The 16358-nt window shown below is 42.2% G+C and overlaps 1 protein-coding gene across 1 annotated transcript in view; it reads left to right on the forward strand.

Annotated features, from left to right (window-relative positions):
• The window catches only part of LOC115113042 (leucine-rich repeat-containing protein 1-like), a 76921-nt gene that overhangs the window by 36144 nt on the left and 24419 nt on the right, over window positions 1-16358 (forward strand). Inside the window, exons 3-9 of the mRNA XM_029640242.2 lie at window positions 5669-5747; window positions 8176-8265; window positions 11982-12038; window positions 12565-12628; window positions 13128-13202; window positions 15034-15178; window positions 15925-16043. Coding sequence (XP_029496102.1) covers window positions 5669-5747; window positions 8176-8265; window positions 11982-12038; window positions 12565-12628; window positions 13128-13202; window positions 15034-15178; window positions 15925-16043 — 629 coding nt within the window. The remainder of the gene's footprint in view (window positions 1-5668; window positions 5748-8175; window positions 8266-11981; window positions 12039-12564; window positions 12629-13127; window positions 13203-15033; window positions 15179-15924; window positions 16044-16358) is intronic.

The raw sequence follows: 16358 nt of genomic DNA on the forward strand, positions 1-16358 counted from the left end.
CTAGTCTTGAAACCTGACTGATTTGGATCAAGAAGGTCATTCTGAGAGAGATAGCGGGAGAGCTGGCCAAGGACGGCACGTTCAAGAGTTTTGGAGAGAAAAGAAAGAAGGGATACTGGTCTGTAGTTGTTGACATCGGAGGGATCGAGTGTAGGTTTTTTCAGAAGGGGTGCAACTCTCGCTCTCTTGAAGACGGAAGGGACGTAGCCAGCGGTCAGGGATGAGTTGATGAGCGAGGTGAGGTAAGGGAGAAGGTCTCCGGAAATGGTCTGGAGAAGAGAGGAGGGGATAGGGTCAAGCGGGCAGGTTGTTGGGCGGCCGGCCGTCACAAGACGCGAGATTTCATCTGGAGAGAGAGGGGAGAAAGAGGTCAGAGCACAGGGTAGGGCAGTGTGAGCAGAACCAGCGGTGTCGTTTGACTTAGCAAACGAGGATCGGATGTCGTCGACCTTCTTTTCAAAATGGTTGACGAAGTCATCTGCAGGGAGGGGGAGGAGGATTCAGGAGGGAGGAGAAGGTGGCAAAGAGCTTCCTAGGGTTAGAGGCAGATGCTTGGAATTTAGAGTGGTAGAAAGTGGCTTTAGCAGCAGAGAGAGAAGAGGAAAATGTAGAGAGGAGGGAGTGAAAGGATGCCAGGTCCGCAGGGAGGCGAGTTTTCCTCCATTTCCGCTCGGCTGCCCGGAGCCCTGTTCTGTGAGCTCGCAATGAGTCGTCGAGCCACGGAGCGGGAGGGGAGGACCGAGCCGGCCTGGAGGATAGGGGACATAGAGAGTCAAAGGATGCAGAAAGGGAGGAGAGGAGGGTTGAGGAGGCAGAATCAGGAGATAGGTTGGAGAAGGTTTGAGCAGAGGGAAGAGATGATAGGATGGAAGAGGAGAGAGTAGCGGGGGAGAGAGAGCGAAGGTTGGGACGGCGCGATACCATCCGAGTAGGGGCAGTGTGGGAAGTGTTGGATGAGAGCGAGAGGGAAAAGGATACAAGGTAGTGGTCGGAGACTTGGAGGGGAGTTGCAATGAGGTTAGTGGAAGAACAGCATCTAGTAAAGATGAGGTCGAGCGTATTTCCTGCCTTGTGAGTAGGGGGAAGGTGAGAGGGAGAGGTCAAAAGAGGAGAGGAGTGGAAAGAAGGAGGCAGAGAGGAATGAGTCAAAGGTAGACGTGGGGAGGTTAAAGTCGCCCAGAACTGTGAGAGGTGAGCCGTCCTCAGGAAAGGAGCTTATCAAGGCATCAAGCTCATTGATGAACTCTCCGAGGGAACCTGGAGGGCGATAAATGATAAGGATGTTAAGCTTGAAAGGGCTGGTAACTGTGACAGCATGGAATTCAAAGGAGGCGATAGACAGATGGGTAAGGGAGAAAGAGAGAATGACCACTTGGGAGAGATGAGGATCCCGGTGCCACCACCCCGCTGACCAGAAGCTCTCGGGTGTGCGAGAACACGTGGGCGGACGAAGAGAGAGCAGTAGGAGTAGCAGTGTTGTCTGTGGTGATCCATGTTTCCGTCAGTGCCAAGAAGTCGAGGGACTGGAGGGAGGCATAGGCTGAGATGAACTCTGCCTTGTTGGCCGCAGATCGGCAGTTCCAGAGGCTACCGGAGACCTGGAACTCCACGTGGGTCGTGCGCGCTGGGACCACCAGATTAGGGTGGCCGCGGCCACGCGGTGTGGAGCGTTTGTATGGTCTGTGCAGAGAGGAGAGAACAGGGATAGACAGACACATAGTTGACAGGCTACACAAGAGGCTATGCTAATGCAAAGGAGATTGGAATGACAAGTGGACTACACGTCTCGAGTGTTCAGAAAGTTAAGCTTACGTAGCAAGAATCTTATTGACTAAAATGATACAGTACTGCTGAAGTAGGCTAGCTGGCAGAGGCTGCGTTGTTGATTATGTAGGCTAGCTGGCAGTGGCTGCGTTGTTGACACTACACTAATCAAGTCGTTCCGTTGAGTGTAATAGTTTCTACTGTGCTGCTATTCGGGGCTAGCTGGCTAGCTAGCAGTGTTGATTACGTTACGTTGCGTTAAAAGAACGACAATAGCTGGCTAGCTAACCTAGGAAATCGCTCTAGACTACACAATTATCTTTGATACAAAGACGGCTATGTAGCTAGCTACGATCAAACAAATCAAGCCGTTGTACTGTAATGAAATGAAATGAAAAATGTGATGCTACCTGTGGAGCGAAGCGAAATGCGACCGGATTGTTGAGTGCGGAAGTTCTGTTCGGTAGACGTTGGCTAGCTAGCAGTGTCTCCTACGTTAAGGACGACAAATAGCTGGCTAGCTAACCTCGGTAAATTAAGATAATCACTCTAAAACTACACACTCTAAACTACACAATTATCTTGGATACGAAGACAGCAAAGACAACTATGTAGCTAGTTAACACTACACTAATCAAGTCGTTCAGTTGAGTGTAATAGTTGTGCTGCTAATCGGTAGACGGTGGACCTTAGCTAGCTGGCTAGCTGCAGGGCAGGTAGCAGTGTAGACTGCGTTAGGACGACGAAATACGATAATTACGCAATTATCTATGATACAAAGACGGCTATGTAGCTAGCTAAGAAGAAATTGCTAAGATTAGACAAATCAAACCGTTGTACTATAATGAAATGTAATGAAATGTAATACTACCTGCGGACCGAGTGCAGATGCGACCGCTCGCTCCAACCCGGAAGCAGTAAGATACCAGTGGTTCCCAAACTTTTTATATTCCCGTACATTCAACCTCCAGCTGCGTACCCCCTCTAGCACCAGCATCGGCCGACTCTGAAATGTTTTTGCCATCATTGTAAGCCTGCCCACACACACTATACGATACATTTATTAAACATAAGAATGAGTGTGAGTTTTTTTCACAACCCGGCTCGTGGGAAGTGACAAAGAGCTCTTATAGGACCAGGGCACAAATAATAATATCATTCTAATCAATCATTTCTCTTTATTTAACCATCTTGCATATAAAACCTTAATTGTTCATCAAAAATTATTGTGAATAACTCACCACAGGTTAATGAGAAGGGTGTGCTTGAAAGGATGCACATAAATCTGCAATGAGTCGGTCTTAAATCATTTTCCACACACAGTCTGTGCCTGTATTTAGTGTTCACAAATTCACTCTCGCATAGGTACGTGGTTGCAAAGGGCATCAGTGTCTGAATTGCGCGATTTGCCAAGGAAAGATACTCTGAGTGCAGCCCAATCTAGAAATCTGGCAGTTATTTCTGATTAAATTCAATTTTCACAGAACCACTTGTTGCAATTTTGATGATGCTCTCTTGTTCAGATATCAGTAAGTGGACTGGAGGCAGGACATGAAAGGGATAACGAATCCAGTTGTTTGTGTCATCTGTTTCAGGAAAGTACAGTGAGGGGGAAAAGTATTTGATCCCCTGCTGATTTTGTACTTTTGCCCACTGACAAAGAAATGATCAGTCTAATTTTAATGGTAGGTTTATTTGAACAGTGAGAGACAGACTATCAACAAAAGAATCCATAAAAACGCATGTCAAAAATGTTATAAATTGATTGGCATTTTAATGAGGGAAATATGTATTTGACCCCTCTGCAAAACATGACTTAGTACTTGGTGGCAAAACCCCTGTTGGCAATCAGAGGTCAGACGTTTCTTGTAGTTGGCCACCAGGTTTGCACACATCTCAGGAGGGATTTTGTCCCACTCCTCTTTGCAGATTTTCTCCAAGTCATTAAGGTTTTGAGGGTGACGTTTGGCAACTCGAACCTTCAGCTCCATCCAGATTTTCTTTGGGATTAAGGTCTCGAGACTGGCTAGGCCACTCCAGGACCTTAATGTGCTTTTTCTTGAGCCACTCCTTTGTTGCCTTGGCTGTGTGTTTTGGGTCATTGTCATGCTGGAATACCCATCCACTACCCATTTTCAATACCCTGGCTGAAGGAAGGAGGTTTTCACCCAAGATTTGACGGTACATGGCCCCGTCCATCGTCCCTTTGATGCGGTGAAGTTGTCCTGTCCCCTTAGCAGAAAAACACCCCCAAAGCATAATGTTTCCACCTCCATGTTTGACGGTGGGGATGGTTTCTTGGGGTCAAAGGCAGCATTCCTCCTTCCCAAACACAGCAAGTTGAGTTGATGCCAAAGAGCTCCATTTTGGTCTCATCTGACCACAACACTTTCACCCAGTTGTCCTCTGAATCATTCAGATGTTCATTGGCAAACTTCAGATGGGCATGTATATGTGCTTTCTTGAGCAGGGGGACCTTGCGGTGCTGCAGGATTTCTGTCCTTCACGACGTAGTATGTTACCAATTGTTTTCTTGGTGACTATGGTCCCAGCTGCCTTGAGATCATTGACAAGATCCTCCTGTGTAGTGCTGGGCTGATTCCTCACGGTTCTCATGATTGTACCAACTCCACGAGGTGAGATTTTGCATGGACCCCAGGACAGGAGAGAGTGACAGTTCTTTTGTGTTTCTCGCACCAACTGTTGTCACCTTCTTACCAAGCTGCTTGGCAATGGTCTTGTAGCCCATTCCAGCCATGTATAGGTCGACAATCTTGTCCCTGACATCCTTGGAGAGCTCTTTGGTCTTGCCCATGGTGGAGAGTTTGGAATCTGATTGATTGCTTCTGTGGACAGGTGTCCTTTATACAGGTAAGAAACTGAGATTAGGAGCACTCCATTTAAGAGTGAATTAGAGACTGATAATTTCTTTGTCAGTGGGCAAACGTACTAAATTAGCAGGGGATCAAATACTTTTTTCCATCACTGTACCTGCATAATTTTGCACCCAACTAAATCAGGTTTTTACAATTTGACATTGTCCGTAAGCTTGAGTCCATTTGCACACAAAAAAAAATCATAGTGATGGAAAGACCGGTGTGTTGTCCTTGTTAATGCAGACAGAGAAGAGCTTCAATTTCTCAATCATAGCCTCAATTTTGTCCCGCACATTGAATATACTTGCGGAGAGTCCCTGTAATCCTAGATTCAGATCATTCAGGCGAGAAAAAACATCACCCAGATGCCAGTTGTGTGAGAAACTCGTCATCGTGCAAATGGTCAGACAAGTGAAAATTATGGTCAGTACAAAGAACTTTAAACTCGTCTCTATTCAAAAAAGTGTCAATACTTTGCCCCTTGTTAACCAGTGCACTTTTGTATGTTGTAAAAGCATTACATGGCCGTCTGTCAGACAATCCCTTGGCAGCAAGAGCTTCTCGGTGGTTGCTGCAGTGTACCCAAGTGGCGTTGGGAGCAACTGCTTGCACGCTTGTTACCACTCCACTATTTCTCCCTGTTATGGCTTAAGCGCCAGTACAGATAACAACATGAGCAGCAGCTACGTTTGGCTACATACGGACCGTCAGTGGAATTCCTGCAAGAGAGTAACGGTTGTGATTGGATGATAATTATTTGACTATGCTACCTGTATTTGACATTGTAATGTTATTTCGCTCTTTCTCCCGGGGAAGGACTCTAAATGGTTTCATTTTATCTTTGGCAGTGAAACGAGGCTACTCGGGCGAGACAAAAACCTCACCCAAATGCATAGCCGCGTTGGAAAATATAAATGGAAGTCGCTCTGGATAAGAGCGTCTGCTAAATGACTTAAATGTAAATGTAATGTTAAATGTGTGCTGATCAAGATGTACCTAACATGTATTTCTTTTCATCCCTCATATAGACATCATGGAAATTCCAGAGAGCATTTCTAACTGTAAAGCTCTCCAAGTAGCAGACTTTAGTGGAAACCCATTAACAAGGTAACTGATCTTTGAATACATGTCGCCATAAATGTTTAGCAAATGGGAGTGAACAAAACAAACATACCATAGCAACACAGTAGTGTAGCAGCACTGTAGTAAGTTATATCTAGGAACTTTGCATGATAACTAGAGAAGGAGTCGTTCAAACACAAGCAGAAAACAAGCTATATTGAGAGGAAAATGGAGTAACTTTAAAGGTATTTTCAGACAGGATTTCTTTTTTTGCTCGAACTGCTATCCGATGGACCCGTTTTAGTGACAATTTCGTTGATGATATTGAAGAACTACAGTATTAGATCTAACAGGTCATTTATACTAATGAATATTGTATGGGACATGTTTTGCTCCAGTTTGCCTGTCAGCTGTCTCATGGTGAGGTCTGGATAGTTTGCATCCTAGTGGAGGCCGTCACAATGCCATATGGTTCAGTTTGGGACTGGCCATGCCCTGGGTTGTGCAATTTGCCTACCTAGTAAACTCAACTCTGGACCTCAAAGCCAGTTCCACTGCATTTTTACATAGTTCCCCTGTGATCAGGGACTCATTTAGACCTGGGACACCAAGTGTGTGCAATGAATTACCAAGTAGAACAGAAAAACCAGTAGGCTCTGGACCTCGTAGGGTAAGAGTTGAGTACCCCAGGCTTAGATGTTCTTGTTAGACAGCTTTACAGCTACTCAGTCGGGGAAGGGAATATGTAGTGCTCTGACCTGCAGATGATATAATATGGTTAAGCGTTGTGCTTTGGATTGTAATGTGGTACGGCATTACAAACCTTTCACACTCCCACACTGACAGGATCATTGTGTGTTTGAGATTGTCTCTGGGTGACCATGTTAGATAGAAGGGAATCGTGTCATGAAGGCTTAAAACTATACAGCGCATTTGAAATATATCTATAATCTAATTGTTATATATAACAATTCAATCAGATTTACATAGTTATTCAGACCCTTTACTCAGTACTTTGACGCACCTTTGGCAGCGATTACAGCCTTGACTCTTCTTGGGTATGACGCTACAAGCTTGGCACACCTGTATTCGGGGAGTTTCTCCCATTCTTTGCAGATCCTCTCAAGCTCTGTCAGGTTGGATGGGGATGGTTGCTGCACAGCTATTTTCAGGTTTCTCCAGAGATGTTCAATCGGGTTTAAGTCCGGGATCTGACTGGGCCACTCAAGGACACTTGTCCCGAAGCCACTCCTGCATTGTCTTGGCTGTGTGCTTAGGGTCGTTGTCCTGTTGGAAGGTGAACCTTCGCCCCAGTCTGAGGTCCTGAGTGCTCCAGAGCACTTTCATCAAGGATCTCTGTACTTTGCTCTGTTCATCTTTCCCTCGATCCTGAATAGTCTCCCAATCCTTGCCGCTGAAAAACATCCCCACAGCATGATGCTGCCACCACCATGCTTCACCGTAGGGATGCTGCCAGGTTTCCTCCAGATGTGACACTTGGCATTCAGGCCAAAGAGTTCAATCTTGGTTTCGTCAGACCAGAGAATCTTGTTTCTCATCGTCCGAGCGACCTGTCATGTGCCTTTTATTGAGGAGTGGCTTCCTTCTGGCCACTCTACCGTAAAGGCCTGATTGGTGGAGTGCTGCAGAGATGGTTGTTCTTCTGGAAGGTTCTCCCATCTCCATGGAGGAGCTCTGTCAGAGTCACCATCAGGTTCTTGGTCACCTCCCTGACCAAGTCCCTTCTCCCCTGATTGCTCAGTTTGGCCAGGCGGCCAGCTCTAGGAAGAGTCTTGGTGGTTCCAAACTTTTTCCATTTAAGAATGGAGGCCACTGTGTTCTTGGTGACCCTTCCCCAGATCTTTGCTTCGACATAATCCTGTCTCGGAGCTCTACGGACAATTCCTTCGACCTCATGGCATGGTTTTTGCTCTGACATGCTCTCTCAACTGTGGGACCTTTATATAGACAGATGTGTGCCTTTCCAAATCATGTCCAACTAATTGAATTTACCATAAGTAGAAGGAGAAACATCTCAAGGATGGTCAATGGAAACAGGATGGACCTGAGCTCAATTTCAAATTCCATAGCAAAGTGTCTGAAAACGTATGTAAATGAGGTATTTATAATTTCTAAAAACCTGTTTTCACTTTGTCGTTATGGGGTATTGTGTGTAGATTGAGGATTTAATTATTATTTTTTTAATCCATTTTAGAATAAGGCTGTAACGTAACAAAAAGTGAAGGGGTGTGAATACTTTACAAATGCACTGTCATCAAGTGGAAAGAAAAAGTTAGATTAAACTTTCCTGTCAGAGAGGAAAGTAGTAAACCTGTATTAGCTTTATAGTATATTTTATAGTATTCGTATTGCCTATATATACAGTTGGATCCATTGATTTTTCAGGAATCTGCCACCATTTATTTCAGCTGCAAAGATCTGATTTTGATTTGAATTCCTCTTGTTTTTACAGATTGCCTGAGAGTTTTCCAGAGCTTCAGAATTTAACATGCCTTTCCATCAATGACATTTCGTTGCAGGCTCTTCCCGAAAACATTGGAAAGTAAGTGCTTCTTTCTGGCATTAAAAAAATAAATAATTTGTTTTATAGTCCTGTCATACAGAAACGTGTTTAATGGGTTGAAATTTAGTTCTCACTTATGCGCTTTTGATGTTCACATGGTCTGTGACTTAACATAAAAAGAATGAGTAAGAAATTGTATGCTACTGTCGGTCATATTTCTTAGTCACAGGTGGTTATGAAACTGCTTCCTGTTTTTAAGTTCTGAACAATGTAATGACATACTGTGACTACAAATTGTCTGTAACTGACATTTTTGGAAGTTGCTGGCACTCACACCCTCCTTCAATGGATGTGGTTTGGAGCTGTGTGTGTTTCCATGACGATCTATTTTAATAAATACTGCTATGTTACTGTGTAATATCTTTTGGTAGTTTCATGATGATCCAGGGTATAATTTCATGGTGTTATTTGATTTATGGCATAATAACTTACAAGGGTAGTTGTATCAGTAAGTTCTGCTTCTTTCCTGTCCCCCTTTCTCCCCAGCGACCCTGAAATTTCCTGTGTAATTTCCTCCAGCCTGCCAAGTTTGTTTACGTTTCACTTGCAAAAGAATGCCAGCCCTCTCTCCCTTCAAATAACTGAATAATATATCATGCAGTTATCATGCAGTAGACTGTATGTTGACTACAGTCTACAGACAGCAGCTACAGTCATAATCTCTCTTTAGGCTCCTACTAGGATTTATCATCATCAGATGAGGCACTAATATTATACGAAGCCTCCAACACTCACCGGCCGTATATCGTTCTATACTCGTTGACAGGCCCTTTTTGTGTTATGCACAACGCAGCAACAGATTTTGAAGGAACACTTGAAAAAATTTAACTAGTGTAAAACTAAATAGGCCTCTGTTTTGACTTGACATGTTTCTGTAAATGAGGGATTACTGTATGTAGCATAACCTTACATGGTAAATATGGTGTTTTGCAGAATGATTCAGCTGTGTTTCTCTCTGTGATAAGTAGGTCTAGATTATAGACTGAGTAATGTTACTTATTGTGCTCGATTAAGTCATATTAAAGCTGTGTTGATCTATGAGTTACCATGGTGACCTAGTAAGAGCTCTGTGACAGTTGGTGAAGATGTGAGAAGACAGACCTACTCGTGCATAAATGCACAGTATTAGGCCAGATATTGATTGTTCATCCATTCACTCGCTCGTCTAGCTGTGGAGGGCTGAAATGCTGTCACCCAAATGGTGTAGGCTTAATGGATTTGTAGGGGGAAAAAATATTTTCTACACCTCTGTTAATCTCTCGTTAATCTCTCGTGGACAGACGCACGTAACAAATGGTATCGTAGTGTCTGTCAACAGACTGTGGGATGCGACTAAGGAGGAACTTTGTTCCGATGTGCAGTTTTTTCATCACTGATCATTTGAACAAATCACAGTTTTGCATCTTTCAAAATTTCGAAGGGGATGGGACATTTGACCCATATACTTGCCTGTAACTTCAGAGAGGGGAGGGTGGAGCTACCCCTTGACTTTTTCCACGTTACAGCCTTATTCTAAAATTGATTCAACTGTTCTTTCCCCTCATCAATCTACAGACAATACCCCATAATTACAAAGCAAAAACAGTTTTCTTGAAATTACAGGCAAAAAAATAAGAAAAAAATGAAATTACATTTACATACAGTACCAATCAAAAGGTTGGAGACACCTACTCATTCAAGGGTTTATTTCTATTTTTACTATTTTCTACATAATAGAATAATAGTGAAGACATCAAAACTATGAAATAACACATTTTGAATCATGTAGTAACCAAAAACATGTCAGACAAATCTAAATATATTTGATATATTTGAGATTCTTCAAAGTAGCCACTCTTTGCCTTGATGACCGCTTTGTACACGCTTGGCATTCTCTCAACAAGCTTCATGAGGTAGTCAGCTAGAATGCATTTAAATTAACAGGTGTGCCTTGTTAAAAGTGAATTTGTGGAATTTCTTTCCTTTAATGCGTTGGAGCCAATCAGTTGTGTTGTGTTGTGACAAGGCAAGGTATACAGAATATAGACCTATTTGGTAAAATACCAAGTCCATATTATGCCAAGAACAGCTCAAATAAGCAAAGAGAAATGACAGTCCATCATTACTTTACGACATGAAGGTCAGTCAATCCAGAAAATTTCAAGATCATTGAAAGTTTCTTCAAGTGCAGTCCCAAAAACCATCAAGCACTCATGAGGACTGCACACGAAAGGAAGAACCAGAGTTACACCTGCTGCGGAGGATAAGTTAATTCGAGTTAACTGCACCTCATATTGCAGCCCAAATAAATGCTTCACAGAGTTCAAGTAACAGAGGAGACTGCTTGAATCAGGCCTTCATGGTTTAATTGCTGCAAATAAACCACGACTAAAGGACACCAATAAGAAAAAGAGACTTGCTTGGGCCAAGAAACACAAGCAATGGACGTTAGACCGGTGGAAATCTGTCCTTTGGTCTGATGAGGCCAAATTTGAGATTTTTGGTTCCAACCTCCGTGTCTTTGTGAGACGGAGAGTAGGTGAATGGATGATCTCCGCGTTTGTGGTTGCCACCGTGAAGCAAGGAGGAGGAGGTGTGGGGGGCTTTGCTTGTGACACTCAGTGATTTATTTAGAATTCAAGGCACAGTTAACCAGCATGGCTACCACAGCATTCTGCAGTGATATGCCATCCCATCTGGTTTGAGCTTAGTGGGCCTATCATTTGTTTTTCAACAGGACAATGGCCCAACACCTCCAGGTTGTGTAAGGGTTATTTGACCAAGAAGGAGAGTGATGGAGTGCTGCATCAGATGACATGGCTTCCACAATCACCCGACCTCAACCCAATTAAGATGGTTTGGGATGAGTTGGACTGCAGAGTCAAGGAAAAGCAGCCAACAAGTGTCCAGCATATGTGGGAACTCCTTCAAGACTGTTGGAAAAGCCTTCCAGGTGATGCTGGTTGAGAGAATACCAAGAGTGTGCAAAGCTGTCATTAAGGCAAATGCTGACTACTTTGAAGAATCTCAAATATATAAAATATATTTTGATTTGTTCAACGCTTTTTTGGTTACTACATGATTCCATATGTGTTATTTCATAGTTTTGATATCTTCACTATTATTGTACAATTTAGAAAATAGTAAAAACATTAATAAAAAACCTTGAATGAGTAGGTGTGTTCAAACTTTTGACTGGTACTGTGTACATGTTTACTTTTTGCCATTTGATTCGCAATAACCCATGATTGATTTTAGGCTTTAATTTTCCAGTCCACAAGATTTTTAGATTTCTCTGCTCCTCGTTTAACTAATGCAGTTAGGCCTATATTTCACCACTGATGTCCAAGCCATATCTTCTGAGACTGGAAACAAATATTTGCCTAGTTAAATAAAGGTTAAATAAAATAAAAAATATATACCTTGGCAAGAAATGTCTAGATTGTGCATAATAATTTATTCTCATCAGAGCTTCATAGCTCCGCTGCTGCGATTACTAATTACAACTATTTTCCTTTCTTTTGGCAACAAAGACATTACCTCCAAACCATTTTGTGCTCCTAAAAGCCTCAATTCTTGGAATTCATCGACTCTGTCCTAGATGGCTTCAATCAGTAATCCTCATGAAAAGGATTACTGTATTTTCTGTTGTTTGTGATCATTTGGGGACAATAACAAACACCAAATGGCCCTCCCTCTTTTGCCTCTCTCCACAGCCTCTCCAACTTGGTATCACTGGAACTCAGAGAGAATCTGCTGACATATTTACCAGAGTAAGTACTTACCCTGGATAGATACTGTATGTTTCAGGGCAAAAAAATTAATTGGAGGCAGAAGACAAATAGGCTTGCTTTATTAGTCCATGCGAGATGGAAATTCTTATTTCACTCTGCTCCCAACCCCCCAGACATCAGTGTTCCACAAAGTGTAAGAAGTCTGTGTGGCTACATTACAAGCATGTAACAAATTTGGTAGACCACAGATGAAGCCTTATGTGTTTCACATGACGTGTGTGTGTGTGTAGACTTTAGAGGTGATATAGAATGCAGTGTACCCTCTAAAGAGTTGTTGGTCTATATTCAGCCAATGCGCAACTATTATGTTGGCACAACAACAGTCTCCCTACGTGGCCAATACATTTTCACTCGCACATGGTTCAAATTAAACAGCAGTGAAACAGACTGAAAATGAGAAGCAGATACAATATAAATCCGTCACTGTATGATGATTATTAATTTTTTTTCAAAGCCTATATGTCATCTTTCAAAAACTTTATAACCCCTCTTGTGCATTCCACAGGTCACTATCGCTACTTCACAGACTTGAAGAACTTGACCTAGGGAACAATGAACTTTACAATTTGGTGAGTTTCTGACTTTGCAAATCTCGGTAAAATGTTGATTTCTTGGAATAGCATTCACACAGAAGAAAATAATTTGCATAGCTACGCATGTGTAGAATGGGCAGCCCTCAAATCCCACTCAACACTTTTCTTGTTATGTGAAACATAATTGGGTGTACTGATAGAAATTCCTCCCTCTTATCATCCTGAAGGGGTAGTGTGACAGGGACATTGAGTTTTTAAGTTATAGTCTGTTACAACATAATGTCAGGTTTGATGTTTATAAAAAGGTAACTGAGACGGAGGCACACTCCCTGAGAGAGTGACTGAAACCAGACAAGGCTAGGGAATGACAGTTTACACAGGGTTGAAATTATTCCAGTCTTGTTTACATTTGCCTCAGTCGTGTATAATTGTCTCTATTTCTCTCACACTTTTTTTCTCGGTCTGTCTCTCTCTCGCTCCCTTTTCTCTGTGTCTTTCTCTCTCTCTTTTGCCTCCAATCCTTCCTCCCTCACAGCCAGAAACAATAGGATGTCTTGTCAGCTTAAAGGACTTGTGGCTGGATGGAAACCAGTTGGCTGAAATACCTGCAGTAAGATTTTTCTGAGATATTTAGACTAATAATTGCAATTTTTTAAGTGCCTTGATATTATGGGTCTCCCGAGTGGCGCAGCGGTCTAAGGCACTGTATCTCAGTGCAAGCGGTGTCACTACAGTCCCTGGTTCGAATCCAGGCTTTATCACATCCGGCTGTGATTGGGAGTCCCATAGGGGTGCAGCAATTGGCCCAGCGTCATCCGGGTGTGGCTGGGGTAGGCCGTTCTTAGGGCTGCAATCCCATTAACGGGATCGATATGACAACAGCCAGTGAAAGTGCAGGGCTCCAAATTCAAAACAACAGAAATCTCATAATTAAAATTCCTCAAACCTACATGTATCTTACACCGTTTTAAAGATAATCTTGTTGTTAATCCCACCACAGTGTCCGATTTCAAATAGGCTTTACAGCGAAAGCACCACAAACGATTATGTTAGGTCACCACCAAGCCAAAGATATAGGAGTCACAAAAAGCACAAATAGAGATAAAATTAATCACTAACCTTTGATGATCTTCATCAGATGACACTCATAGGACTTCATGTTACACAATATATGTATGTTTTGTTTGATAAAGTTCATATTTATTTAAAAAAAATCAGAGTTTACATTGGCGCGTTACGTTCAGTAGTTCCAAAAACATCCAGTGATTTTGCATAGCCACATCAATTTGACAGATATACTCATCATAAAGTTGATGAAAATACAAGTGTTAGACATGGAATTATAGATATACCTCTCCTTAATGCAACCGCTGTGTCAGATTTCGAAAAAGCAAACCATGCAATAATCTGAGAACTGCGCTCAGAAAAAAAATACAATTCTCCGCCATGTTGGAGTCAGAAATCAGAAATTACATTATAAATATTCCCTTACCTTTGATGATCTTCATCAGAATGCACTCCCAGGAATCCTAGATCCACAATACATTTTTAATATGTTCGATAATGTCCATTATTTATGTCCAAGTAACTACTTTTGTTAGGGCGTTTTGTACACAAATCCAAATGCTCGTGCAGGTCCAGCCGAACGTCGGACGAAAAGTTCAAAAAGTTATATTACAGGTCGTAGAAACATTTCAGACTAAGTATAGAATCAATCTTTAGGATGTTTTTATCATAAATCTTCAATAACGTTCCAACCAGAGAATTCCATTGTCTGTAGAAAAGCCATGGAACGCAGTTCGCTCTCATGTGAAATGTGCATGACCAGGACCTGGCTCTCTGCCAGACCACTGACTCAAAGAGCTCTCATCCGGCCCCACACACAGTAGAAGCCTCATTCAAGTTTCTAAAGATGGTTGACATCTAGTGGAAGCCCTAGGAAGTGCAACTTGAACCATATCCCACTGTGTATTCGATAGGGCTGAGTTCAAAAACTACAAACCTCAGATTTCCCACTTCCTGTTTGGATTTTTTCTCAGGTTTTTGCCTGCCATATGAGTTCTGTTATACTCACAGTTTTAGAAACTTCAGAGTGTTTTATATCCAAATGTACTAATAATATGCATATATTAGCATCTGGGACTGAGGAGCAGGCCGTTTACCCTGGGCATCTTTCATCCAAGCTACTCAATACTGCCCCTGCAGCCATAAGAAGTTAACTGACTTGCCTAGTTAAATAAAGGTAAAATAAATATAAAATTACAGTTGAACTTGTATGATATGGTTTGATTCCCCAAAAGTGAAAGGCTAACACCTATTTTTTTAGGCTAAATTAATATTGCGACTTCTGTTGATATAATGCAATCACGAGAAGCACCATTATCGTTAGTCACTAACAGACTGTGAAATGTATTTACAATTGAAGTGTGTTCAACCCGTAGGAGATGGGCAGCATGAAAAGCCTCCTGTGTCTAGATGTATCAGAGAACAAGCTGGAGCACCTTCCAGAAGAGATGGGTGGCCTGGTCTCCCTTACTGACCTGCTGGTGTCCCAGAACCTCATCAATGCTCTGCCAGAGGGCATAGGTCAGCACGCTGCTGCACTGTACACGACAATAGTGTGTGTGTGTGTGTGTGTGTTTGTGATTTTACTATCCTTGTGGGGATCAGAAGTCAGAAATTCGGACAAGTGGGGACATTTTGCTGGTCCCCACAAGGAAAAAGGCTTTGGGTTAAGGGGTTGGGGTTGAAGTTCGGGTTAGGTCAAGGTTGGGGAAAATATAATTTTGAATGGGAATCAATTGTTTTGGTCCCCACAAGGATAGTAAAATAAACGTGTGTGTGCATTTGTGTGCACTCATGCGTTTGTATGCATGCGTGTTTGTGTACATGTTTGTTATTGGTCACTTGTTTCACCATGTCATGCATTGGACCATGCTGAAACTGATTAGGTCAAAGATGGGATCAACATCAATGTAAACTGAGCATAAACCGGAAGTTAATCTGAACAGATTAAACCATGTTTAGTACTTTTACCAAAAGAGATTGTGAATCACATAATAAGATAGTCCACATTTGGTAACTGAACTGATTTAATAACACAGGTGAGGCACAATATAACTTTGGATGAATGGAAAATGAAATGTGACAGTCATTAATCCATATAAAATTATTTGATGTTTTATTGATCTGTCGTTTCATTAGCCATAGGCTCTAGTGTTGGTTGCAAATCAACTAACTTGTTTTACGAATTATATTGATTGCCATGCTATCCTCACTACTCTCATATGTCTATATCAAAGTATGTAACTTTTTTTTTTGTTGCTCTGCAGGAAAACTAAGGCGACTGTCGATATTGAAAGCAGACCAGAATCGGCTTGCCCAGCTACCAGAGAGCATTGGCAACTGTGAGAGTCTCACTGAACTGGTGCTCACTGAGAATCGGCTACAGGTGAGTTTGTGGATGCGCTATACTTGCTCATATATACATATCAAACCTGCCCTCATAATAATAAGTAAGACCCAATTACTTTTATTTTATGTAATTGAGATCACAAGACACATGGCTGACTTTTTCAGCCCACGACAAACACTTTAATTTGATATAACTCGACTCTAATGGCTGCCCTCTTTGGTCCTTTGAAAGACCTTGTGACTTAGTGTAGCATAACAAATTGTATTTTTACTTCTGAAGGGATGTATTCTCTTATTATTGTGTAACCTTTGACCTCCATTATGCCCTTAATCTTCACTTCCTAATAGGCTA

This window comes from Oncorhynchus nerka, linkage group LG28, assembly GCF_034236695.1.
Source record: "Oncorhynchus nerka isolate Pitt River linkage group LG28, Oner_Uvic_2.0, whole genome shotgun sequence".
Taxonomy (NCBI): Eukaryota; Metazoa; Chordata; class Actinopteri; order Salmoniformes; family Salmonidae; genus Oncorhynchus; species Oncorhynchus nerka.